The sequence below is a fragment of the Myripristis murdjan genome, chromosome 13, assembly GCF_902150065.1.
Source record: "Myripristis murdjan chromosome 13, fMyrMur1.1, whole genome shotgun sequence".
NCBI lineage: Eukaryota > Metazoa > Chordata > Actinopteri > Holocentriformes > Holocentridae > Myripristis > Myripristis murdjan.
In genome coordinates, this window is record NC_043992.1 from 30822156 (window position 1) to 30847577 (window position 25422).

The following is a 25422-nucleotide window of genomic DNA, read 5'->3' on the forward strand; positions in this document are numbered from 1 at the left end:
TAAGTTCTTACCTGCTGATTGTCTAGCTTTGTCCAGCCAAAGTGCCTAGCTGCTTATTTCAATTGTGTAATTAACATTTATGCCTAAACCTGACAGGACCCAATGGGTTTGGTTCAACAAGGGGTTTATTTCAAACTTACAATTTAACCCAATAAAAACAGAGAAAAAAGCAAAAACAAGCAAATACATAGTTAAATATTAAAAAGAAGTTATGTATTAATTTACAAGAAAGCTGCAGCAAACAATAACGTTTTACCCCCTGATTTAAATGAGCTAACAGTTTTAGCAGACCTCAGGTATTCAGGAGGCTTGTTCCACATGTGGGGAGCATAGAGATTAAATGCTGTTACACCTTGCTTGGTTTAGATCCTGGCAACACCAAGTAAACCAGTCCTGCATGACCTGAGGGTTAAAGTAAATCAGAGATAAGTTTAGGCTCAAGGCCATTTAGTACCTTATAGACTACTAATAGGATTTTAAAATCTATCCTTTGACACACAGGAAGCCAGTGCAGTGATTTAAGGACCAATATAATATGCTCTGCTGTCTTGGTGTTAGTGAGGACTCTGGCAGCAGCATCCTGAATGAGCTACAACTGTATGATTGATTTTTTACTAAGACCTGTGAAGACACCATAACAACTCTGGTCTAGCTTGCTGAAAATAAACACATGAACAAAATTTTCTGTATGTTGTTTAGACAGAAATCCTTTAATTCTTGCTATATTTTAAAGGTGGTAGCAGTCTTATTTTGTAATTGTCTTTATGTGGCCGTTGAAATTTAGGTCTGACTCCATAATTACACCAACATTTTTGGCTTGATTTGTAGATTTTATTGTCATGGAGTCAAGATGAGCACTGACTTTTAATCTTTCTTCTTTGGGGCCAAAAGCATTTTTTTCAGTTGCGCTCAGTTGTAGAAAATTCTGGCACATCCACTCATTGGTTTGTTCAGTATATTTAATCTGCAAATGTAAGGCACTTATTCATGTGGTGACATTGTTGTGTAATGTTGTGGGTAATCTACATAATTAGGGTAACATATGTTTTAGTATTCCATAACCTGAGCTTGGGAGAGCATGTAGATGTTGAATAGAAGAAGCCCAAGAATGGACCCTTGAGGAACTCCACATGTGATTTTTGTTCGCTTAGATTAATAACTAGTAATTGCAACAAAGCAGTCCCTGTCTTGTAAATCTGCTATGAACCAATTTAGTGTTGTGCCTGAAGGTTCCACCCACATTTCCAATATGTCAAGCAGTATCTTTTGGTCAACCGTGTTGAATATAGCTCTGATATCCCTGCTCAGATGAATGTTGTTTACAGCATTTAACAAATGCAGTTTCAGTGCTGTGGTCGGAATCCAGACTACAAAACATTAAAATCATTGTTTTGAACCTAGAAATCATTACATTTTTGAAAAAATAACCTTTTCAATGATCTTTTGTAAATAAGGTACATTTGATATGGGCTGTAGAAATTTATTACTGAGGCATCCAGATCAGATTTTTTCAAAACCATGGTCAGATAGTTAATGGAGAACCACTGACTATCTGTAGTACACCTGATACTACGCAGTTAAAACACATCTTTAAAGAAGCTGGTGGGCAGAGTGTCAAGACAGCAGGTAGTAGGCTCAAGGTGTTGAACAATTTCTGTCAAGGTTGCATAATCTAGGGGGGTGAAAATGTGCCAAAATACCTAGAGTTGTCTTATGTGGAGACAAAGGTGACATAGGCATTTTGCCTGAGATGGATTTACAGGAGGTTTGTCTTATCCTCAGAATTTTATCTGTGAAAAAAAGATACAAAGTTATTGCATGACTTGCTGGATAGCAGTTCAGAAGCAACTGATGCTGAGGGATTTGTCAATGACAGTAAATAAGGTCTGTGCATTATTGTGATTTTTATTAAAAATCTTAGAGAAAAAGAACTGCCTTGCCCTTTTCAGTTCCAAATTATATACACAGTCTCTGTTTAAAGACTCTGAACCAGGAGTTTGGTTTTTCGCCACATGCGCTCTGCCTGTCTTTTGCTCCATGGTCCTTTTTCTTACCAGAGACAACTTTGATCTTCATGGGGGCAATGGCATCAATAACATTCATAACTTCAGAACTGAAACTGTTTACAACTGTTTACTGTTTACATTGACTGGGACTGAAGGCAGAGCTGGTGTGAGTGTAAAAGCCTGGGTGAATAACGAGCAGGTGTTTTCGTTGATATAGCGCTTTCTGATTAACTTTGTTTGAGTCAGCAGAGATAGTCACTTTCAAGAAAAGACAGAAAGGATCAGAAAGGGAAACATCAGTCACCACAGCACCAGAAATGTGTATAAGATCTAAAACGTGTCCCTTATTATGTGTTGAATCTGTTACATGGCAAAGTCCAAAGTTGTCTGGGATGTTCAACCATTCTTTACTACTTTACTTTACTACAGCCATCTTTGGGATTATCAGTATGAATATTAAAATCATCCACAATAACAACACAGTTAAAATCAATACACACAACAAACAGTAGTTTAACAAACTCATAAAAAAAAGTTTGCATTATATTTTGGGGGCTTGAAGATGGTTACCAGTATTGCTGGATAGGAGGATCTCAACTGAAGCACAAAATATTCAAGAGTCAGATTTCCCATATGACAACTGTTTGCAATTGGAAACATTATTAAATGAAGTGGCTAGTCCACCTCCTTTCCTAAAGAGTCTAACCTCATTGATAAAATGGAAGTTTGATGGAGCTAATTCCATAAGGGTTGCTGCACCATTGTCTTCACACAACCAAGTTTCAGTTGAGAACATAAAATCAATGGGTCAATCAAATCAAATCAATATTCTTGTAATAAAATTATTAATTAATAGTGACTTGCCAGTCAGAGACTGGATATTTAATAAAGATAAGTTTTAATAAAGCTAAGTACTATGGGCATTGTCTGACACAGTCTGTGTTTGGATAGGGTCCTGGTTGAGTGAGCAACATGTCTATAGCCTTTCTTTTTCTTTCTTTTTTTTTTTAACCCCTTGTGGTTAAAGCCAGAGAGTGGTGCAGGCTGCTTGGTTTTTTCTAAAGGTTCTCAGCAGCCATCGTCTTGTTTGATCTTCTATTAAGCTATGGTGGGTCTGAATTTATTTATTATACATAGTGGCTTATTTCATGATAACACAACATCATCATCTTGATTCCTGACAATTGAGGTACCTCCAGGAGTGAGACTTGACTAGCGGACAACTTAATTAATGCCTATTTTAGACTCCAGTCAGGCTTGGACTAAGAAAAAGCCGTTATCATTGTGGTTCAGGTTGGGTTCAGAAAGAACTTCTCCAGGTTACGGTCAAAAAATTGGGTCCGAGGTAAGCTCTGCCTGAATGTATTTTAAACTGTTGTGAGCCCTCAAACCAAACGGAGTGTGATAAGCAGTCACCTCAATCATTCCTTAGAATCTATCATTTGTAGTGTTGTTTGTAGTGTTTTGTAGTCACCATGCACAAATAGCGGTGTCTATTGTAAACTTCCCAATAAAGTCTTCCTGCAGCGGCCCTCAATCAGCCACCCTATGGTAGATCCTTAGATGCACATCCATTGCCTCAATTTGGCTATCATCATGTTGGTGACAGCTATTTTAGGCATGTATTAGATTTTAAAATAAGATTTGTTTGGACTGTTCGGTCTTCTTCAGGTGATCTTATGCAGGTCATCTTTTTTTTTTTTTTATTCATTCTATAAGTGAAAAAAAAAAACAAAAAACATCTGAACTAAATCTTCTACTTTTTGATCCTGCCCATTAGTGCCCATTAGTAATAAAACCCAGGTAGTTAAGGCCTATGATTTCTTTGGGCCTACATAGAAATACAATGTCCTCTCTGACACTACTGGGTCACAACAAGCTTCATATGATCTCACTTGCTTAAGCAAAGATATTCTGATATGGCTCAGTAGCTTTCAAGCCAACATGGCGGAGATCAAGAGGACAACAAACATTGTGATCAAACACAAGCTCGTTTGGGCCACAACCAGTGCTCTCCTGAGACACTTCCCTAGAAGCCGACATGAACCATTGGCAACCTTTCCTAACAATTCTGGCCCAGTTCAACACAGGACATGCTCAAGTTATTTTAGTGTCTGTTCTAGCTCCCCCAGACTTTGTGCATGATAGTCACTGGACTTGTTACTAGACCCAGAGTTGTTTTAACTCCTAAATGAACAAAGAAGTAAAGTGGATCCCTTATCACTGATATTGTAAGTCAGTGTAAGTCATAAGCAACAGGGTATCTGGTTACACATGACTGTTAGTAGATGTTCACTATCAGTCTTTGAATGTAGCAGTGGGCCAGTGCAGTCTAAGGCTTGCCAATGCCTGGTATGAAATACAACAGAGATATCTAGAGTTTTTGATATGGCTTGTCAGCTTGATGAACCTAGCTGCATCCCTTCTGAGACACGGCCAAAAAAATATGGGCTCAAAATATGGTCATAGGTTTTCCTGAACCCTAGATGACCAGCTATGTCGCCATGGGCAGTCTACAGAACAAGATTTCTAAACTTATTTGGCACCACCATTTGTGCAACATGATCCCATTCAAATTGCTCAGATTGTGGGAGGCACTTCCTCACAGCAGGTCAGCCTACATGAAGTAATCCAAGGGGGAGGGGGAACCTGATCAAAAAGGTCCTTCAGAGTTTATCAGCAAGAAAGAACCCATCAGGTAGGATGAAAAGCTCACATATTTCAGACAAACACCAAAATATAAGGGCTAGTAGGGATTTTATCTTGGTCCTGTTGAGAATTTCCTTCTCAGCAGGAACAAGATAAAATCCCTACCAACAGACAAACAAACAAGAGGTCATGTTGGATTTGCACATAGCTGGACAAAGCTATGCACTTTCATGTGACATGTGTGAGACACAAGGTGATGATCTCACTGCTGGAGGTGGAGGTATATCAGATGAAACCAGGCTGCCTGCCAGGTTTTTACCCAGAATTACATCAACTCTATCCACTCAGTCAAGAACCATTCTGTGAAGAGAAGAGTCAAAGTAGCTAAATTCATGAGCAAGGACAGTCTCCCATGCTTGACTCATTTTGTGCTTCTCCCTCTCAAACTCCAACATCCTATTCTAGCCCCATCAGCAGCCTCATTTTCTCCTGCTTCAAATGCAACAACATCAAGTATTTCCTTTGCTTAAGTAAATTCCTGATAACTTCTGAGGCCCCTCCTGCCACAAGAATCCCAATCTTCCCAGCTTTACCAGTAAAACACATTTCACACTGTTGCTTATCACAGCTTGAAATAGCAATTTTGTAACTCTCTTCAATTTTACACAGTTGTTATTTTGTGAACTTAACAAGTAAAGCTGCATCGGGAAGATGAAAAAGTCATCGACTTAAGGCTGAATTATGCTTCAGCGTTGGAAGAGTGTACGGGGGTTGTGCGAAGCACGCATTTCCTACGCAGCGCGTGTGTGTCCAACATACCTCTGCAAACACACAGAGCAATTCTCCTCCCACCAACGTAGACCCTGTGACGTATGGTCGCTGCTCTTCTGTGGCGAGTGGACGAGTCGTATAGGTGCGGGCACTCTCCAAAGTTTTCAAACACAACCGACGAGTCGAGACACAACAGTTTTTAAAAAAAAAAAAAAAAAAAAACGGCGCTGACGGCACAACAACAGGAATGTGATGCCGGTTGCAACGAAATGCCGGAAATAGTGTACTTCGGCGGACCAATCACAGCTCTTGTGGGGCTGCGGAGGGTCCGCGTAGTTACAATTTTTGGGAGGCGCGCGGCAAGGCTCTGCGGCGGTCGCACAACCTCCGTAAGCTCCGCACAACCTCCGTCCGCTCTTCCTACGCGGAAGCATAATTCAGCCTTTAATCACTGATTTTTTAACAAACCTACGAGATCAGAATTTAACCAGCAAAACCCAGTGGTTAAGCGCTAAGTTTAAAAGAGAGATTTACGTGAAAAGGAGCTTTTCCTCACCTTAACTATACCAAACTGTAAACTTACAACTGAACTATTGTCTAGTCTTCAGTGTTTTGTAGGTGGTGGGTACTTACACAGCCAAAACCAACTTGTACTGGCAGCAGCTAACAATGCCATCAATATTACAGGGGTGTTCCCAGGACAAATGCTGAAAACAACAGACAACACCAAAAATAAACTACTTTAAAATAAACCAAACCATAGCCACCCCCTGAAGAGACAAAGCCACTAAACATACCACAGGAAAACAGCAGCACAGCTACAGACAGAACAAAACAAAAGTAAACACTGGATCAAACTCTCAATCTTTAAGGGCTACTGAGTACAAAACTATGGAGTCCCTCAGTAGCCCAGAGAAATTACTAATTTGAAATCACTGTCAAAAGAGCTACAAAAAAAATGTGTTTATTTATTACAATTTATTACGTGTCATAACGAAATTTTAATTTTAATCAAGTTAATAAATAAGGTGTGAATGACCCATCAGTGAAATCAGTGTGAGTGCAGGGTGTTGCATGTGTGGTGAAAATGTGCAACTGCATGTCTGCAATGAGTCTGGTGTGTTGGACGCAAAGACTAAGGCTAACACAACAAGCTAAAAACTTTGTCTATGACCAGGATCGATATTTAAAAGGAATTTGGAAGAGCCTCAAATAGTGACAGTACATCTGACGCCGAGACTCCAAAGCGTGTACTGAAATTGATAGTTTTTTTTTTTTTTAAGCAGTGTGCTGAGGCTTATGTCATTCTGGAAAAAAACAAACAAAATGTGACTGATGACGTTTGAACCACTTTACTGCTTCATTTAGACACAATCACCCTGTAGTTCAGTTCAACAGTTGGACTTTTGAACTTTGCTACAATATAAAGAGTATTCAAGACTAAAATGATGCATTACTCATGCCTGCCCTGCCCTGTTTGTAATTTCTAACATGATTTCATATAAACAAAACAAAGAAAAAAGCAATAAATACAAAGAGTTAGACCACCAGCTGCTATATAATTTTCACATCACATTACTTGTTTCGCCATCAGAAGCCCAGTGAGAGATGTTGGTTGTTGGGAGCCAAGGCCCCAAATAAGCGGGGCCTCAGGGCCTATAAAGCCCTGCTCCTAGCTGGAACCAGGGGACAATCAGCCACTGGGGGATCTGCATATAGAAACAGAGCACATAGATTAGACCACAGGCAAACACTAGAAGAGCTGATGGTAGGTTGGCCTTTGAAAGATGACCCCCTTAAAACACCCACGCTCTCCAGGCAGACTGAATGTTGTTTCTGTGGTAGATTTGATTGACTCGACACTATCTTTTAAGCCAAGGCCATAGATTTTTATTGGCTTCTGATTAAAATATGTTCTTGCCGAAGTCTTAACCAGCCACACGTGTGATACTTAAAACTGCAGAGCAAACGCTGCAGTGGTAATTGAACTAACTCAAGGCTAGGACATGTATGTGTGTATGTGCATGAGTACATGTGTGCATTAGTGTGTATGCATAGCAAGCTGGTTAAGGCATCTTGGGACAAATATGTCATTGTATCCTCAGTAGCACTCAGTATCCTTAGTAGCATTTAGTAATACTGTGCTACCCTAAAACCATGTGTTACAGTACCTAAAAAAGGCATGTCCACGTGTGTGTACATGGGTATGTGTGTTTATGTGTGTGTGTGTGTGTGTGTGTGTGTGTGTGTGTGTGTGCATGTCTCCAGGAGCTGAAATATGCATGAAACATATCTGGTGTAATGAGGCCAAGGTGATTTATAAGTGCAGAATGTACTATTCCCAAGCATACACAACTACACACATGCGTGTGCGCGCGCACACACACACACACACACACACACACACACACACACACACACACACACACACTGTCATATTTCCATCACTTCAGAGGAAATTACATTGACTTACATTCATTTTCTGGAGACTTATCTTAACCTTAAACCTAACCACTACCTGCTTAGCCCTAACCCTAACACTAACTTTAACCTAATCCTAAAGTTAGTTTACCTTTAAAATAAACTCTTCACGCTAAAATTAATGATTTTTGCGAAGGGGACTTGCTTTTTGTGTCCATAAGGGGTGTAAGTCCCTACAACAGGATGGGGTAAACAGATTTACGTTCCCACAACATTAGTAATACCTGGTATATATATATATATATATATATATATATATATATATATATATACACACACACACACACACACACACACACACGCACCATCAAGAGTTGGGAGGGGGGGCATTTGTTTTGTTTGATTTTATTCTCTGACAGTTAGTTCACTCTCTTTTAATTGTTTGTCATACTGCAACCAAAACTTGGCATAAGTTGTTTGCTCGGGGTATCAGAATCAATATTCGGTTGTTAAACCCGGCTCCCAAGGTTATGTGCCGGCTGGTTGCCAAAACAAAACCCCTCAGTATCACACCCCTGATGATTTGTGTCTACAAATGGAGAATAAAGATGTCATTTGTTCAGTGCAAGGACTTGTGGGGGGGGGCAGCCTGGTCCAGACAGAGCCCAGACATTCCCCAAACCTCTGAAACGGAGGGCAAGGAGGTGAGGAGGTGGAAAGGGGGCTGGGGATAAAGATGGGAGAAGGAGGGAGAGAGAGCATGAGGGAGGGAGGGAATGTCAGAGACAGATGCGGTTAGTCTGTTAGCATATTAGAGTCTCAGAGGAGGACGGGCAGACAGGTGAAGGCGGAACAGAGTCAACTTGAGTGGAGTCTGGTAGTCACAATCTGTAGCCAGAGGGAGCACTGCTTAGGATCAGACAGGCTCACCATTAACCTGTACGGACACTGTTTAGACAGGGGGAAAATAGCAGGGAAAAGAGGTAGGAGGGAAGCCAGGACATTAGCTTCACAGAACAAGGCATACAACGACAGGTGGAGTCCTCGGGCTCACGCAGGACTGATTTGTTTAGACTCCAGCAAAAAAGTGCAACAGATAATGTCCTGTCGGTGAAAAAATGAGGGTTAGGAACACATTATGGTGCTTATCTTTATGAACACAGCTGACAAAATGCAAAAATGTGTAAATTATTATAAGCACCAGCATAATTCTGAGGTATCACCTTTATCCTAGGATCATATTTTTGCTTGATTGAAATGGTGTCATCCTAGCTGACAGTACAGTCTATCACTAAGGAACAAGTTAGTCAACTGCTTACAAAAATGACTGTGATAATTATGATAGTTACATCTTTTTTTTTTTTTTTATCCATAAAGCACATATTTCTAAGAGATTTTGAAACCACACCTGAGTTTGTGTGTGTAGATATTAATATTTTGTTAAAGCCTCCCCTTTCAAGCCAATATTCAGTGTTCTGATTCTCTTAATTCATCTCAAAACTATAGGAAAAAGTTAAGTGAAATTCTTTCTATCATCAAACAGATCTGTTTTATAAGCAAACAAGCCTCATGACATTGACTTCTAATATTAATAGAAATGTCCTTTACTTGAAAAATAATGGCAGCGATCATTCTGTAAGGGTAAACATCAGGATTTTCAAAAGAAATTCTTCGGTTAAGTTACAGCAGTCTACATAAGAGATTTCTTCAAAACGTAGACCAGATTTTGTTTTGACAGCAACATTACATCACCAATAAATATTCAGATGTTTTAAAGCCGTTCATTATTCACATTATAGCTTGATATATTTGAAATAGTCAGACACAACACTTTGTTTAACTTATACATTATCCTAGAAAGAGAGTGTCTTAATTACAAGCTACGCACTAAAGACCGGAGATGGTGTATGCACATGATGGTGTAAGCACACACACTCACACACACGCGCGCAAACACACACGCACACGCACACACACACATGCGAGATTCGAGCTGACATGCTGGCTCCAACACCCAGAGGGAATGTGCCCTGAAAATCAAGAGACATTAACCAATTAGCCCTGATCAATAGTCACAGTCACACAGGGACGAGTCGGGCTAGGAACACTGCTAATGTCTGCCTCTAGGCCAATCAGCAGGCTGGGGATACTATTGCTCTCTGCTGTCAGCCAATCAAAATGCTGGAAGAACTCTTGACATCCTGCTGCTTGCCAATGCAAACTATCTGTCTTGCTGTAGCTAGGCAGAACAGGCTCCACGAGGAAGTGGTGTAGAGGGGAGAGATGGAGAGATAGCATGAAGATAGGAGGCAAGAGAGGAGGAAAGAGGAGAGGTGGGGGAAATGATAGAGAGAGCAGGAGACGGAAAAAAGAGACAGAGTGTATGTGTTAGGATGTGAAAGCAGGTGTCATAGCAGGCCACAGTGGGCAGCAGGTAATCTCACTGAGATAAGCAGGAGCGTGTCAGTCAACCTTTAATACCCTATGGGAGGTGGCAGAGTGGAGTTATGGCGGGGTTGGTCTCACCTTCCCCCTGGAAGGAGAATTTTATATGGAGGTGTTATTGGCAAAAGACTGGAAGAGATAGAGGAGATAGATTAAATTTTGTTGGAAGGATGGATGGATATGTAAAGACAAAGATAGAAAGGAGAGTGACAGAGGTAGAGAAGGGTAGCGGAGGGGGTGTATTTCCATTTCACTCGCACTCACACATCCTGCACACATCTATATGAACATGCAAGCAGACATGCACACATCACAGCAGCGCCTCTGTGCCTTCACTGCTCTGTATGCATCATGAGGAGAGCAAATATCAGCATGGGGCCCGGTATGTCGGGGATAGAGGGGAAAGAACGGAATGAAGGAGAGAGGGTGAGTAAAAAGAAGGAGGAGATATCTAAGATATTACACCCATCTGAGGGAGTGTTCAGTGGAGCAGGCATTATGAGAGTGTAAATTACATTCCCTCCTTCTCCCCTTAGGCTGCCAACTGCTGGATGAATATAATCACCCACAGTGCCGAGCACCCAGACACACACTGCACTTTCCATAGACACTAGCAGAATATTGGATGGGGTGCAGCATGTGGCGGGTGTTTGTTTATATGTTTGTGTCAGTGTCTGTGTAATTGTCTTCAAGTCTACAATCATGCATCGACCCTGCGCCTATCCACTGCCTGTGCTTCAGCCTGTGCTTTCGAATATTATAAAATGCAGTTGAATAGGCATGAACCTGTTTGTCTCAATTGGGGGAGATCAATAGTGTCACACTGTTGCTTTCAAAATATTCGGCATTAAGCGTGATTATGATGTAGTAGTAGCCATAGTAGGTGTCTCTCCATGCACTAGCACCGGAGCAGAATCCCTTAAACACCCCACCTACCTGCACTCCCTCTCTCCATCTGATGCCTGATTAGTATTGTTGCCTCGGTGCGACATCCATGCTGCATTAGTGCAGTGGAATTTCACCAAACAATTCCTCTTTGGGACTAGAGCAAAAGTGCAACAAGCACATATAAAGTAGAAAGTTGCTAGGGTAGCCACATCAGTATCGGTACAGTGCATCGCTCTTTCTCTCTCTGTGTGTGTGTCTCTCTCTTATTCTTTGTATTATAATCTGTTAGCAGAAGCAGATAGACCACTAATCCTCTTAATCTCTGCTCTTGGAGCTAATTTGTCTCTCGTGGGGACCGTGGAAAAAAGAATGGGGAAGGCAGTGAGTACATAGCTTAGGTCATGAAAGGGGAAAAGAAAGGAGAACTGATCGGTCTTCTTTACCACAAACCAAGTGGCAGCCCCAGATGTCAGCGATGTTAGGTCAGTGTGTGCTAAATGAGAGGGCAGCATCTTGGGTCAAGGCTCATTACTTCTTTATATTGGGCAACAGTTAAGGGAACCACCATTCTAATTTTGCTCCCTCCGTGTCTCCATCCCTCCCCTTTCCTCATTTCTCATCCCACTTTCCCTCTCTACCTCTCCCCCCTCCTCGTCCTCTCCATCCCGCTTTCCACCAGGGCCGCTGTTCCAGGGAGAACTGTAAGTACCTGCATCCTCCTCCCCACCTAAAGACCCAGCTGGAGATCAATGGGAGGAACAACCTGATCCAACAGAAGAACATGGCCATGCTGGCCCAACAGATGCAGCTCGCCAATGCCATGATGCCCGGCACACAGCTACAGCCAGTGGTGAGACACACACACACACACACACACACACACACACACACACACACACACACAAAGACATGCACAGACATTGCAAATGCGTACACATGATATACACATAAATACATTCAAATACAGATGTGTAAGTGTATGTGGACACACAGATAAAGGGAGCATTAACCTACAAGAATCTATAAAGCATCACGTTATTATGAACACAAACACTATACAGTCCACATGTACAAGCCCACGCGCGCGCGCGCACACACACACACACACACACAGATAGACATATCATAAATTGCAACAGAAATTACTTTGTGATTAAGCTGCATGCTCCAGGGGACTTCAAGGTATGGCTGGAGCCCCAGTCAGCCAGTTCAAATAAATCCTCTCCTGCCCATCTAATGAGACCATACAGTCAATGAGACCTGTCAGTCAGGCTTGAAAGCAACCCTGTCTCCTTTAATTCCTCTGTCTTCCCTATTATTCCTTTATGTTTGCACGGGGAGAGCGACGAGGTGTATTTGCCTCAGAGTATTCAGAGGAGCTTCAGATGCTACATGCTTACACACACACACACACACACACACACACACACACACACACACACACACACACATAAACAGAGTCTAGCTTATCACCCTTATCTGGAGAAGCGGGGCAGAGTGGAGAGGCCCATTGAGAAGAACAGAGGAAACCATGAAAGGATTTAAAGCAGCCATAGATCTCCCTGAGACTGCAAACCCTTCCCTATCTGTTTATATCATGGGGAGAGGGTGGAGGAAGGAGAGGAGGAGAAAGTCAGGCTGACAGAGAAGGACAGAGAGCAGAGGAAGAAAGGGAGGATGGGGCAAGGCAGGAAGAGATAACTGGAGAGAGGAAAGACAGTTGGATAAAATGAAGGAGATAGGAAGACAACAGTGAGAAAGGATGGCTTTAGACCTGCAGTACAAAGAAAGTAAAGAAAACAGAAACATGTGCACAAAGGAAACAAGGGTAAGAGAGAGTGCTAGCTTTTTCTGGAAGCACCCCCTCTCCTACTTCCTCCTCCATCCCTCCCTTGTGTCTTTAGTTTTGTTTCCCAACGCCGACCCGTCCAAAATATCCTTTTTACTTCCCTTCATTATGCCTGCCGCTCCCCCACTTTTTGTCTGTCGTCATCTCCCCTCCCTCTCCATGTCAAGCGTAGGAGCGTGCTTTCATTTCACACATGGAACTGAGCAAAGGATGATGTAATTAGGGTCCATAATAGCCGCTCTCTGAGTGATGGTGTTTATGATGCTTTTTATTAGAGAGCCAGTGCCAGCGGATGGCCCACGTCACAATAGGTACGAGGACAGCAGCAGAAGACAGACTAAAGAGACCGACTCTTCCTCTCTCCCTCTCTCTCGCGCTATCTACCTATTGATCCATCTTTTACTTTTATGGCAACTGAGATTCAAATAAAAAAGTTTCACTAGAGGTGATGTGGCTTTGATGCAGATTCGCAGTGAAAAAAAAAAAAGTTTCTTTCTGATTGTTGCATTAAAAACAAGGAGGGATGTAAGGCATTGAAACCCGTCTTCTTAATGTAATTTAATAGCTTTAATTTTTTTGTTCTTATCATGTTTGAAGTGTTGAATGTCACTACGTTTATTCGCTTCTGTCAAAATGTGCAAATTTTGTGGGCTCTTTACTAGCAGGAGAAACGGGCCAATTATGAATCACATCTGCAGCAAACCTGTGCGAGCATGCAGAGCTTTGCTGAAAGTCACAAGGCAGCAGCGTTCCAGTGTTTTCTTGTGCTGTTTGGAGAATTTCTAGATGAAACAGGATGTTGGGCCCGCATGGGGCTGATCAAAAATGGTTCACCATGAAATAACCATAAAAATATTTATGTTTTACAGAAATTAACAGTTGTGGGGCTCCTGTGAGTTTTATAGGAGCATTTCAGTTTGAGCTGCAGTGAGACTGTTTTGTTTGGCTTGCCTGTGCCTGCAAAACCCCCCAGTTTGTTAACTAGCTAAATTAGATCAAGATAGTAAACCATCATGTGATAACAGTAAACACTGCTGCTAAATCAGCTGGACATTCTGTTCTCTCCACATCGATACATACAAGCAAACACGGCTACCAAACAATAAACTAGATGAAATTACAACTTGCTTTCTTACTAAGAGAAAGAAAGAAAGAAAGAAAGAAAGAAAGAAAGAAAGAAAGAATTAAAATGCAATAACTTAAAATTTGCTTGGACCTTGTCTACCTAATTTGCCAGCTTCAACATAAAGGAATAGCTCATAAGAAAAGAAATCAGTGATCAAAAGATTATTTTCATGATGTAAAATAATATGGATGGACATTTAGGCGTGATTATTTTTTAACTGTATTTTGGACTGTCTAATAACATGCATTTTGAAATCATATTTTAGAGCACAGACAGTCTATAACATGCATTTGCATAGAAATTAAATGGATGAATCAATAAATAACCAATAAATAAAATGCATAATGCAGTGGTGAGGAGAGCTTACAGCTTAAAAGATCTAGTTTGAGCTCAACTTTTGTATATAGTAGTTTCTGTTTCTACTACTTTTTACTCATGTCATATTGATATATTAATTAGAAAAACTAACAGGTCTCAACTATAAAGGTCTGTTATAGGTCAGGCCTCACAGGACTAGACTCTGCAAGACAGAAAGCCATACAAGATATTACTGTAGGTGTTTGCACGTTAGTGACCAATTAAAGCAACAACAGTTACACATCGAGTGGCAGCAATATTTGTTTGCAGATGCGCTTGTGCAGATGGAAAGAAGAAGATGAAGACTACCAGAGTTTGGGGGGTGTACATGGTTAGTTCAACTGGAATAACAGATTATTATAAGTGAGACGGTTTCCATGACAAAAGGTGTAATGGTCTCTTGATGGCATTCTGTATCCTCCTGGAATATAACTGTCCAGTGTGACAGATGGGCTTTGTGTGACCTCTCATACGGCAAGAGCAACAACAAAAATTTCAAACATGTTGGAAAATGATCTGGCCAAGACTCATTCAAGTCCAAGACTGCATTGGGAGATCGGGACGTGATGTGCTGACCTTCTCACACTGTGTGAGCAAAGACGTGCTGTTTTTACTCCGATCTTGACAATTGCCGAAATCGTCTGTGATATTGTATGGCGTGCTCTGCTCCTAACCCTAACCAGCATTGGTATTAAACCTGTAAGAACCTGCCAATGGCTCCACAGTAACATCTCCCACCGAGAGGTCCTTGTTTGAAGGCCCTCCCATTTGGAGGTTTCCAGTCTGCAGAAATACACACTTCATAAAGGGATGTGCCACTGGGAACAGACATGTGTACAGAAGAGGTGACATGAAATTGTCATAATACAAACTCAATAATGGAATTGGCTACGCTTGTGTAAGGAAGCGAGTTATTTTTCCCACACCACCAGATGTGCTGTGGGAAGTGTCAGTCAGACAGGCTATCACTCAGTCAAACAGCACATTCTCACCAACTGAGTGATGCTCATTTGTACAGCGTTGCAGGTGCAGTAGCTAATCTATGGGGGACAAAAATATTTCTGGTGGTGAATATTTTAGTTAGAGCTAGCAAAGCAGCTTTGCCTAACAGATGTGGTGCTGTAATGCTAACCAAACAATTTGGCTAACAAGCTGCTGTGATACTGAATGACAGCAGATCTGTTAGGGGTGACAAAATAGCGGGGTTGTTATCCACATTATTCCAGGACCACAGGAACTGCACAGTAACAGTTGATGCTGCACACCGAGCTAGGGGCTATGGGACTGGACAGTACCTGTATTTATCTGTGTATCTGTTCTTTCTGCATTAACAAGTAGAGCAAGTTAAAGTTAGTCATCTTAACTTGAAGCTCAATCACTGTGCAAATGTTAATCCTGTACATTTCAAAGGAAATTGCGCGTGGGGGCAAATATAGTAAACACACAGAGAGCAAATAGAATAAAGCAGTTTCCAGTGCAGTAGTCTCTTTACTACAAGCGTTATACTAAGAGAAGGCCACTGACTATTTTGATAATTGGTACTCTCTCTCTCTTTAGTCCTTGGTACTATGACTTAATGTCCTGCTTGTTTGTGGACATCCCATTAATTTCCCATCTCCCTTGTCTTATAGTGTCACTTACAAGGCAACTAGAATTCAATTTAGTCAGCTTCAAAAAAAAAAAAAAAAAAAAAAAAGTCAGTCAGTGAGATCAGCCTAGCAAATAGCAGCAACAACAAATATGAGCATATCAGAACAGAAACATAAGTATAAGCTACTGTGAAAGATGTGTGTGTGTGTGTGTGTGTGTGTGTAACAATTGTGGCAGCCAAGACTCTTCTGTTTTGGCATAGTATATTGAGCGTTTATATTCAAGTGTATTAACCCTCTCACAGTTGTAAGGAGGAGTGACACTTTAGTAACAATTTATTTCGAAAGTCTTCATATTTAATTTCGAAGGGATTCATATTTTATCCCAGTTGTTTACCCCAAGGTTTGTTGTGAATTGTTCAAAAACAAACAAGCATTGGAACTGTTGTAATGATGATTTATGACAAGAATCTGCATACAGATATTATTATTATGTAGTGTATGTATTTTTAATGTGAAGCAAACAGAAATGAACATTACAGGAATGAACATGAGCTAGACCACAGAAGTCCTGTTGCAGGATGACATCATTGCTGTAATCTTTTATTGTTACAAGCAAATGACTGTGGGTCTTTTCAGTGACATCATCTCTATATCATCTCAACCTTGAGCTGCGACTACTCCAATCTGAGAGTATGAGATCCAAGAACCTTGAGGCACATCTACTTTTCCAAAGCACCTTGTGATAAGACACCATTCATCAGACATTCCAGAGGGCCAAACTGTAAATCAGCGGCCCTCTCTCTGAATTGGGATGTCCGCGGCATTATTTCTGATTTTCTGAGTCATCCCAGAGCAGTAAGGAGGTTTTAGAGGAATGTAGCTGTCCTGCCCCGGCTGCTGCTGCTCTATTACTCACTGTGTCGTGTTGGCAGGGACTCAAGAGATGATTCTCAGACTGGGGCTGAGGTCAGGAACGTGCAGGGAAAACTTGTGGCGCGCTCTGTCAGCTAGCAAACTCCTTAGACTCATTCTCTTAGAGAGTGTAACAATCAAAGGGAGCTGTATCTAGGAACATTGACTCTTTTGAACTCCTGTACAACACATGCACTTACAATGCCCCTCCCCCCGCACACACACACACACACACACACACACACACGCATCTTGACTTCCTTCATCCTCAGTACTGCCATATGTGTGTGATGTCAGGCGTATGAGACGTGTGATCCCATCTCATCTGTGTGGGGAGTGGGTGACAGACCCCACATATGGAGCCTAGACCCCCAGCATGTGTTAGTGCAAATTAAACATAAACAGCCATCAAAGACAGAAAAGCTCACTTTCCTCAGATGAGACGCCATCAATTCTCTATTTATGCCTCCATTTGGCTGTACCATCTCGTATTTCTCGTGTCATGCATAACTTCAGAGAGTAATTTGAGTGGGGGTGAGGAAGGATGACATCTTGATGTTGGCAGATATGATATGATGGGGAGAGGGGGGGCTTTTTGCCTAACATATACAGTGTGATCAGTTTTGACCAAATTCCCCGTTTTACATTTGCCCACAGCCCATGTTTTCAGTCACACCCAGCCTTGCCACCAATGCCAGTGCTGCTGCAGCAGCAGCTGCATTTAACCCCTACCTTGGCCCTGTGTCACCTGGTCTGATGCCCGCTGACATCTTGCCCAGCGCCCCCGTACTGGTCACCAGCAACCCCAGTGTCCCTGTACCAGCTGCTGCTGCTGCTGCTGCGCAGAAACTCATGAGGACGGACAGACTGGAGGTGAGGAACACACACATATACACACAAATATGCATGCACACTCACAACATAATCATACAGACACATGCCATACACACAGATGAAGAAATCTGCATAATTGTTTTGTCACCCTCACATCAGTCGCAGATTAAAAGATAGATTAACAAAACTCTAGTAAACACTGTATCTAATAAGGAAATCTGAGAATCTTTTTTCCCTGTAATGCAAATGGATTGAGCTTTGAGATGTGGGCTGTGCCTGTTTGAATATTAAAGACTTGGGTTAGAAAGTCTTGCCTAAACAGTTTCTGTTTGTAGACTTTAATTATGTATCTGGTACACAGCTTCTGTTACAGTAACTACATCCCATTACCATAATACAGTCATTAACCAGACTTAAGCAAAGAGAAGGAGACGTTAATGAGCGTATCGCTCTACAAACATTACCGTTGTCGATGCTGTATACCATCAACAGACAGTAGACAGTACTGCTTGGCACAAGCTCAAGTTATACTGTATCACTGTGTAATTTTCAGCAAAATCTTTAATTGCTCCATCAAAGCAATCAGTCATTTGAAACCTGATCCATAGTGCCGCTCCTCTAGCTGTGTTCAGATAATCATTAATTGGACAGTAAGTCAATCTCATCCATTATGCAGCCCCACCCGGGAAACAGTTGCAGTGGAATAATGGGAAAATCGTTGGAGGCAGGCAGGAGGCGGGCAAGAACGTTAGGAGGGTTACATTTAAACTGTATCGCTGGATAGTTGGGTAATTAATGGGGGTGAGGTAAGGGAAGTCTCCAGGCCCGATGAACGAATGGACAACATGCAGAGCGAGGGAACAGGTCAATGACAGGAAAGAGAGATGGAGGGGGAGATGGGAAATCAATTTGTAGACTCGAGAGAGACGAAAACAGGGATAACAGAAACAAAGAGGAAAGATGTGATTAGATTTTACACTAGTAGCTGAAACTAATCAGAGGAAGTTATTGGGATTAAGGCAAGTTAAAAGGAAGGAAGTGTGGTTAACAGAAAATGGAGCTAAACTGATGTTAAAAGAAGTCCACATAAGTCTTGTTTCAGGCCAGTGAATAAAACAATTGTGGGCTTTTTTTTTTTTTTTTTTTATTTCCGATGTTTTTTTCTTTCTTTCTATTAAACAGTAAATATTTAGGCCCAGTGGTCAGGGCTGCAGTTTAAGTGTATACTGGTAGAGCTATTTGATTGAGCCAAATCATATTCTAGCCTAATTTGTCAGGAACTAGGTTTGCTAAAAATATCTTACAAAAAAGGGCCAGGCATATTTTAGTCTCTATCATGTGTGTCGTTCAAAATAAACACTGCTGGAATTCTGCAGACGAACACACATACCAGTCAGTTGAGATGTTGAAAGGCTATTTCCTTGAGGCGGGGAGAAATTCCTATTTTAGATTATCATTCTCTGCACTGTTTTTCCTGAGAGGTGGACTACTCATCTTTCCCTCTCTCTCCCTCTCACATGTAGCTATACTGCAGCATTTTAGTCTGCATGAAATCATATCTTGCTTACCTGCAGCCATGGTGATGTAAATGGCCCAGAGGGACAGTTACCATGGGGACAGAAGTATGATTAGCAAGCCCTTTATTTGTTTGGCCATCCAAGCACTTTCTCCGGGTTAGCTCTCTCTTATGCATGATTAACCACTGTTAAGACAAACATGCTGGCCCATACCTGGGCCAGGAACAAGAGAACATCAAGCTCCCCTCCATTTCTCTCTCCCTTTCTTCTTGCTCTGTCTTTGACATTTTTCCTATACCACTCTTACTCACTCTGTCCCCAAAGACACCCTCTGCTCTCTATCTCCTTGATCCCCATCTCTCTGTCCTTTACTCCTTATTCATCACCCACTCTCACATTTTCTTTTCTCTCCCTTGTTTCCTCCCTCCCTCCCTCTCCCGCCTCTCCAACATCTGCCTGACAACAAGGCAGCCTCTTTTTTAAAATAAGACCAGCAGTAGAGCAGTGTTGGTAGTGGCACTGGTGGGGAATTTGGGAGAGCACACACACACACACACACACACACACACACGCACACGCACACGCACACGCACACGCACACGCACACGCACATGCACACACACACACACACACACACACACACACACACATATATATGAGAGAGAGAGAGAGAGAGAGAGAGAGAGAGATTCTTACTCCATCACTCATATCAATCAGTGATTGCAGATGATGAGCTGTCATGAGACAGAGCCGTGTTAGCAGATAACGGTGCTGGTGGCCTTTTGTCTGGCAGTCTGTCCACCACGAGTCAAATCCTTTACACATGTAGACAGCCAGGTCGGTAAACAGACATTTGGTAAATTGCTTGCTGTATCACAGTAGCTGATATATTGATACAGCACACCATGAAATTACCTTTCATTTGGAATAGATGGATTTGGATGCTATTCAGACTCAGCAATGGCTCACTGTGGTCTTGAAAGCGGAGATCTTAAGTCACTGCACAGGTCTTTAAGTGTCCAAATTTAATTCAAGAAAAACGCTGTCTCATGAGATTACATACACACCCGCCTTGTGCGTGTCTGGGTAATTACGTCAGCTCCAGTCTCTCCTGAGAGTAACCAGCCTCATATTTCCCATGGGCCTCATTGAACCCCTACATTCCCGCTGAAGCAAACACTTTTCCAACTCACTGTGCAGAGGCTGCCCTCTACTGGTTATCCTAGGATGAACAACAGAGTGTCTCATTTGAGTAATGGGTAAATGTTGTGTGATGAATGAGTCTGTAAACACTAGCTACAGTCAACTCTGCTTATCAATCAACAGTAATGGCTGAACCTGTTGATTAGTTTGGTCAGCTCTGCCTGGTAAAGTAATTGTCAAGTTCTGAAATGACTGAATAGACTGATTAAACATGAGACAAATTGAGCAGTATAGTTTCATAATTTCATGGTGTGTGTGTGTGTGTGTCTGTATCTGTGCATTTGTGTGTCCATGTCTTTGTCTGTGTATGTGTGTTTGTGTACATATCCATCCATATGTATCCACCAGGTATGTCGGGAATACCAGCGGGGTAACTGTACACGTGGGGAGAACGACTGTCGCTTTGCCCATCCTGCAGACAGCACTATGATTGACACCAATGACAACACAGTCACTGTGTGCATGGACTACATCAAGGGTCGCTGCTCCAGGGAGAAGTGCAAGTACTTTCACCCTCCGGCTCACCTGCAGGCTAAGATCAAAGCTGCCCAACACCAAGTGAACCAGGCTGCAGCTGCTGCAGCCATGGTAGGTATCTGTCTTGAAATTTTAGTCAAGCTGAAACCCATCTTGCTCTGACATAGCGTCCTCAGCCCTGCTCAATCACAGGGATTGATCCAAGTTATTGTAAACTTAAAAAAATAAGAATCAGAAAATGGCTTGAATTAAGTTTCCATTGCAGTGAATTTGCAGACGCCAGCATTTAAAATCGAGACACAAACAGAGCCAAGGCTCTTTTGATAGCCTAAACAAATGCTCAGACTCTTCCATTGTCAGTGAGGGCTTAACTTTGTCAGCATGAACTGTATCCTGGATAATTGTAGTGGGAGTGGGTACTAGGGGTGTCACAGTACCAGAATTTTGGTGGTTGATACAAATACCACTGAAATGCAATGATTTGCAATACATGACAAAAAACAGCAATCCTGTTTAGCACAATTTTATTACTTTTAACAAGTAATCAGAAGCTTGTGTTTCAAATTAAACACATTAGAAAAAGGACACTGAGTTATAAGTGCAACATTAGCCCGTAGCCTACAATTAGAAAACAAAGCGCCTCAACAAAATACTGATGTCAGATTAGAGGAGCTGTACGAAATGTGCTGCTGTAGTAATAAATGTACTGGTATGATTATGTGCCCTCTTTTTGATTTACAGTCCTTTAAACATAACTGCAATCTTGAGTGTGTTAAGTATTTAAACATAGGCTAAAATTTAGATAAAAACACTGAGTTACAAAATGAGGTGTCAAACAAACACACTAAAACGCAATAAAAACACAAGTATTTGGTGTCATTTTCAAAATTTCGGTATTGACTTGCTGCCCATGTATCAGATCTTGTGACGTCACTAATGGGTACATACAGTGTCCTGCGAAGAACAGATAAAGTCAGCCCACTGCTCACTGTCAGTGGACGCGCTCCAGATTTGCTCTTATTCACAGATTACAGCTATGATTTATTTTGGGTGGATTTTTTTTTTTTAATTATTATTATTATTTGAGAGAACATCTACCCTATGCTTTTACTCAAGCTCCCAGCACACATTCCAGGCTCCACCGTTCTCGCTCTCTTCAGCTCCAACCCAACAGGCACTCAGCAGATGTACAGTAAATGTGTGCTTTATTAGCCGCAAGCTGTAGAGATCATGCTACTCTGTGACTGAGCCTACTGCTCCCCCCCCCTGCTCCCCTCCTCCTTTTGCTGCTCTACTTCTACATTTTGCTGTATATATCTGACTGGTGTCTCACAGTCAATGGGTATATCACTTTTTCCTTATATAAAAACTATCGAGGATATTTTGATATTGTTTCGGCAGTCCAGTTATGATTTTCCTTACATAATGATTTTCTTACGCAGACAGATGCTGTAGCTAATCTAATTGAGAGTGGTTGTCAGAACAACATTGCAATAGAAGCTAAAGTTGATTAAGATAATTCTTATTTGACAGATAATTATGTCAAGGGCCATAATTCTTTTCAGTAACCCTACAGCCATTAATGTGCATGCCCTAGTCTTGTTACTGTTGTATATTGCATTCCAATGATTTGTTTTTTATTTGTTTGTTTTTGTTTTTGTTTTGTTTTTCTCACCAACCCAAACTGCACTGCTGCCCCATGATGCACCTCCGCTTGCTGGTTTATGTTAATGCGCTTGAACCCCATTGGCCCATTGCCATCATGTGCTCGCTGCCTGCTAATTAAGACTCAGTCGGCTGTCAAATCACTGAAGCGACCCCTCGACGCAACTTTTGACCTGGTACTATGACCTTTCACCTTATAGCTTGGCATGTAGCTGTGTTATTCTAGATACTATTGTAGCTCTGACTGAAATAAAGTTGTAATTTAATGAGCTGAACTAAGGAAGCTGAGGGGGTGATAAACTGATTGTGGGAAGACGCACATTTGTGATACAGAAAGTTTAGGTAAAATGTTGCATCACCATTTAATATCCTGTGGCCAAAAAAAAAAGAAAGAAAGAAAAAAGAAAAAAGAAAAAGAAATGATTTAAAATGCCAAGTCCTATCCTGTGGTTCAGCCTTTTTAAATTATCCATGGTCAGTTCATCACCTCAAGTAAATCTCAACAGCAATAAATTGGTGGCATGACAATGTAATATTTTAGAGTTTAATAAACTGTGGTAGTCTAGTCTGCATGACCTTGTCATTTCCCATTTTGCATGGATAATTGTGGGAGAGGTGTCATGACAGTCTTAACGTGGCTTATACTATTATCATGGAGCTAGCAGTGCAGCTTTTCCTAACTACATCATTTCTGTTGATGGTCCGGCATCATTACTGTTGTAACTTGTATTATAAGTGTCATTACAGATAGTCCCTCTTTACAGAAAGCTCTAGTTTTGTTGAATTCCTGCAAAGTTAGTATTTTTTGTATTACGCAAAGTTATATGTGTTCATGCAATTGTGCTGAGGAATGTTTGTGTTTTACTCACTAGCGAGATAGATATCACAGTTGAATCAGCTAGCACCACTGTCCTGTTTTGCTCTGACAGAGGTAGTGTAGTCCACTGCTTGCTTGCTAGTGTTTATAGTAGCTGTTTGAAAGGGCAACTTTATCTTCTAACGAAATTCTTCCTTCTCTCTGTCCTGAATGTCACTGCTACCATCCTTTGATTTCCCTCACTCCCATTCCTTTATTTTTTGATGTTGTCCCCTCATCAGGGGCTCCCTCCTGTCTTGCCTCCTTTACCAAAGAGACCTGCACTTGAAAAAGCCAACGGTGCCACCACCATGTTCAATGCTGGTGTATTCCAGTACCAACAGGCCCTGGCCAACATGCAGTTTCAGCAGCAGACTGCCTTCATACCGTCAGGTAAGGACTGGCCCCACCGTACACAGAGCCCATCGCCGCTGGCTGTCCAATCACATGTAGTTTTTTTTTTTTCTCACAAAGCTTACACTCCCTTGTTATGTCTCGGCAACTATTCCATGGTTTAAATGGCTGAATGGTAGTGTGATTTCATTGCTGGTGGGAAGATGGGAACAAAAACAAAACAAACAGACATGCATGCATGAGCTTGCATGCACATGTATTTATTTTATTTAAACTTGCACACATACACACTGGCACACACACACACACACACACACACACACACACACACATCTTGCCACTGCAAAGTCATCTTACACTGTGTCCCACATTCTGGTCTGACAGCCTAAGAATAGCCTGCCATCGATCCCCATCTGTGAGTGATTCTGATACTCAGATCCTCATAGGCCCCACACTATTGGACTGTCAGGTCACTGCAAAATACTCGGTGGAGACTGAGGACAGGTCATCCATAACTACCATGGCGAAAACAACCGTTACACTACTGAGAGGAAAATTAGACCACTGGTAGTTTTCAATTCGCCCTGCCATTTAATGGAGCAGTAAGAGTTATAAGCTGGGGCGGGAAAAGTAGAGTGCCAAATGTTCCACAATGTTCCCCACACTCATGCCTCAACGCCTCATATCCCATGCATCTGATTTTTATGCAAGTGTGTTGTGAATATATAGTATGTGTGGTTGCAGAAAATATGATTTGTGGAGGGGAATGTTTACTCTGTAATTATTCATCATCCGTATTTTTACATAAGGCATAGCCACCAGCTTAATGTCAGCATACTTAGAGCATTCCTGTTGATTTATGCCCTGGTTTAATTTGTCATAAATGTCCAGCATTTTGTGCACATAACCAGTTTCTCCTATAGTGTCTGACTTTATAACACTTGTGATGGGTGTTCTTGGTTTCTTCTCCCCTTCTCCCTTTTCAATCCACTCCCTGTTGCACTGCATGATGGGCAGGCTCAATATTGTGCATGACACCTGCAACAAGTGTTGGTAGGTGCCAGCTTTCCTTACTGATTATCTTTGAGCCCATTTTAGTCACTCGCTTTTCATTCAGCTCCCCACATAAATGTGAGCACATTCTCCATTTGATGAATTTGCCCAGGAGTCTAACATTTACTCCAAAAAAAAAAAAAAAAAAAACATGGGCATAAGACGTAGCATCTCTCTTCCATACCATGAAAGTCTAGCTGATGGACTGTGAGTTGCAAATAAGACTGAATTTGCCATGATTATGAATTTTACTGTGTAGTTTTTATTGGAACATGTGTTATGAAAAACTAAATGTTGTGCTATAGACCATTCCTTTGTCATGCTTCACAATACATCATTTCGGTATGGAATGAATCCCTTTTTGCTATGCCATAAATCTGTCTGTCACCTATTGCTTGTTGCAGTTCAAATTCCCAGACCCTTGCTTCATCCTTACCTTCATTGTCC

At 41.6% G+C, this 25422-nt stretch overlaps 1 protein-coding gene across 7 annotated transcripts in view; it reads left to right on the forward strand.

Annotated features, from left to right (window-relative positions):
• LOC115370121 (muscleblind-like protein 1) overlaps window positions 1–25422 on the forward strand; it is an 80037-nt gene that overhangs the window by 48862 nt on the left and 5753 nt on the right. For 2 of the 7 annotated variants that reach the window (XM_030066978.1, XM_030066977.1), the window contains exons 3-8: window positions 11860–12030; window positions 17674–17889; window positions 20919–21158; window positions 22835–22888; window positions 23811–23961; window positions 24940–24975. In XM_030066978.1, the coding sequence (XP_029922838.1) occupies window positions 11860–12030; window positions 17674–17889; window positions 20919–21158; window positions 22835–22888; window positions 23811–23961; window positions 24940–24975 (868 nt within the window). The remainder of the gene's footprint in view (window positions 1–11859; window positions 12031–17673; window positions 17890–20918; window positions 21159–22834; window positions 22889–23810; window positions 23962–24939; window positions 24976–25422) is intronic. The other 5 variants (XM_030066979.1, XM_030066983.1, XM_030066980.1 and 2 more) reach the window with 4 other exon arrangements.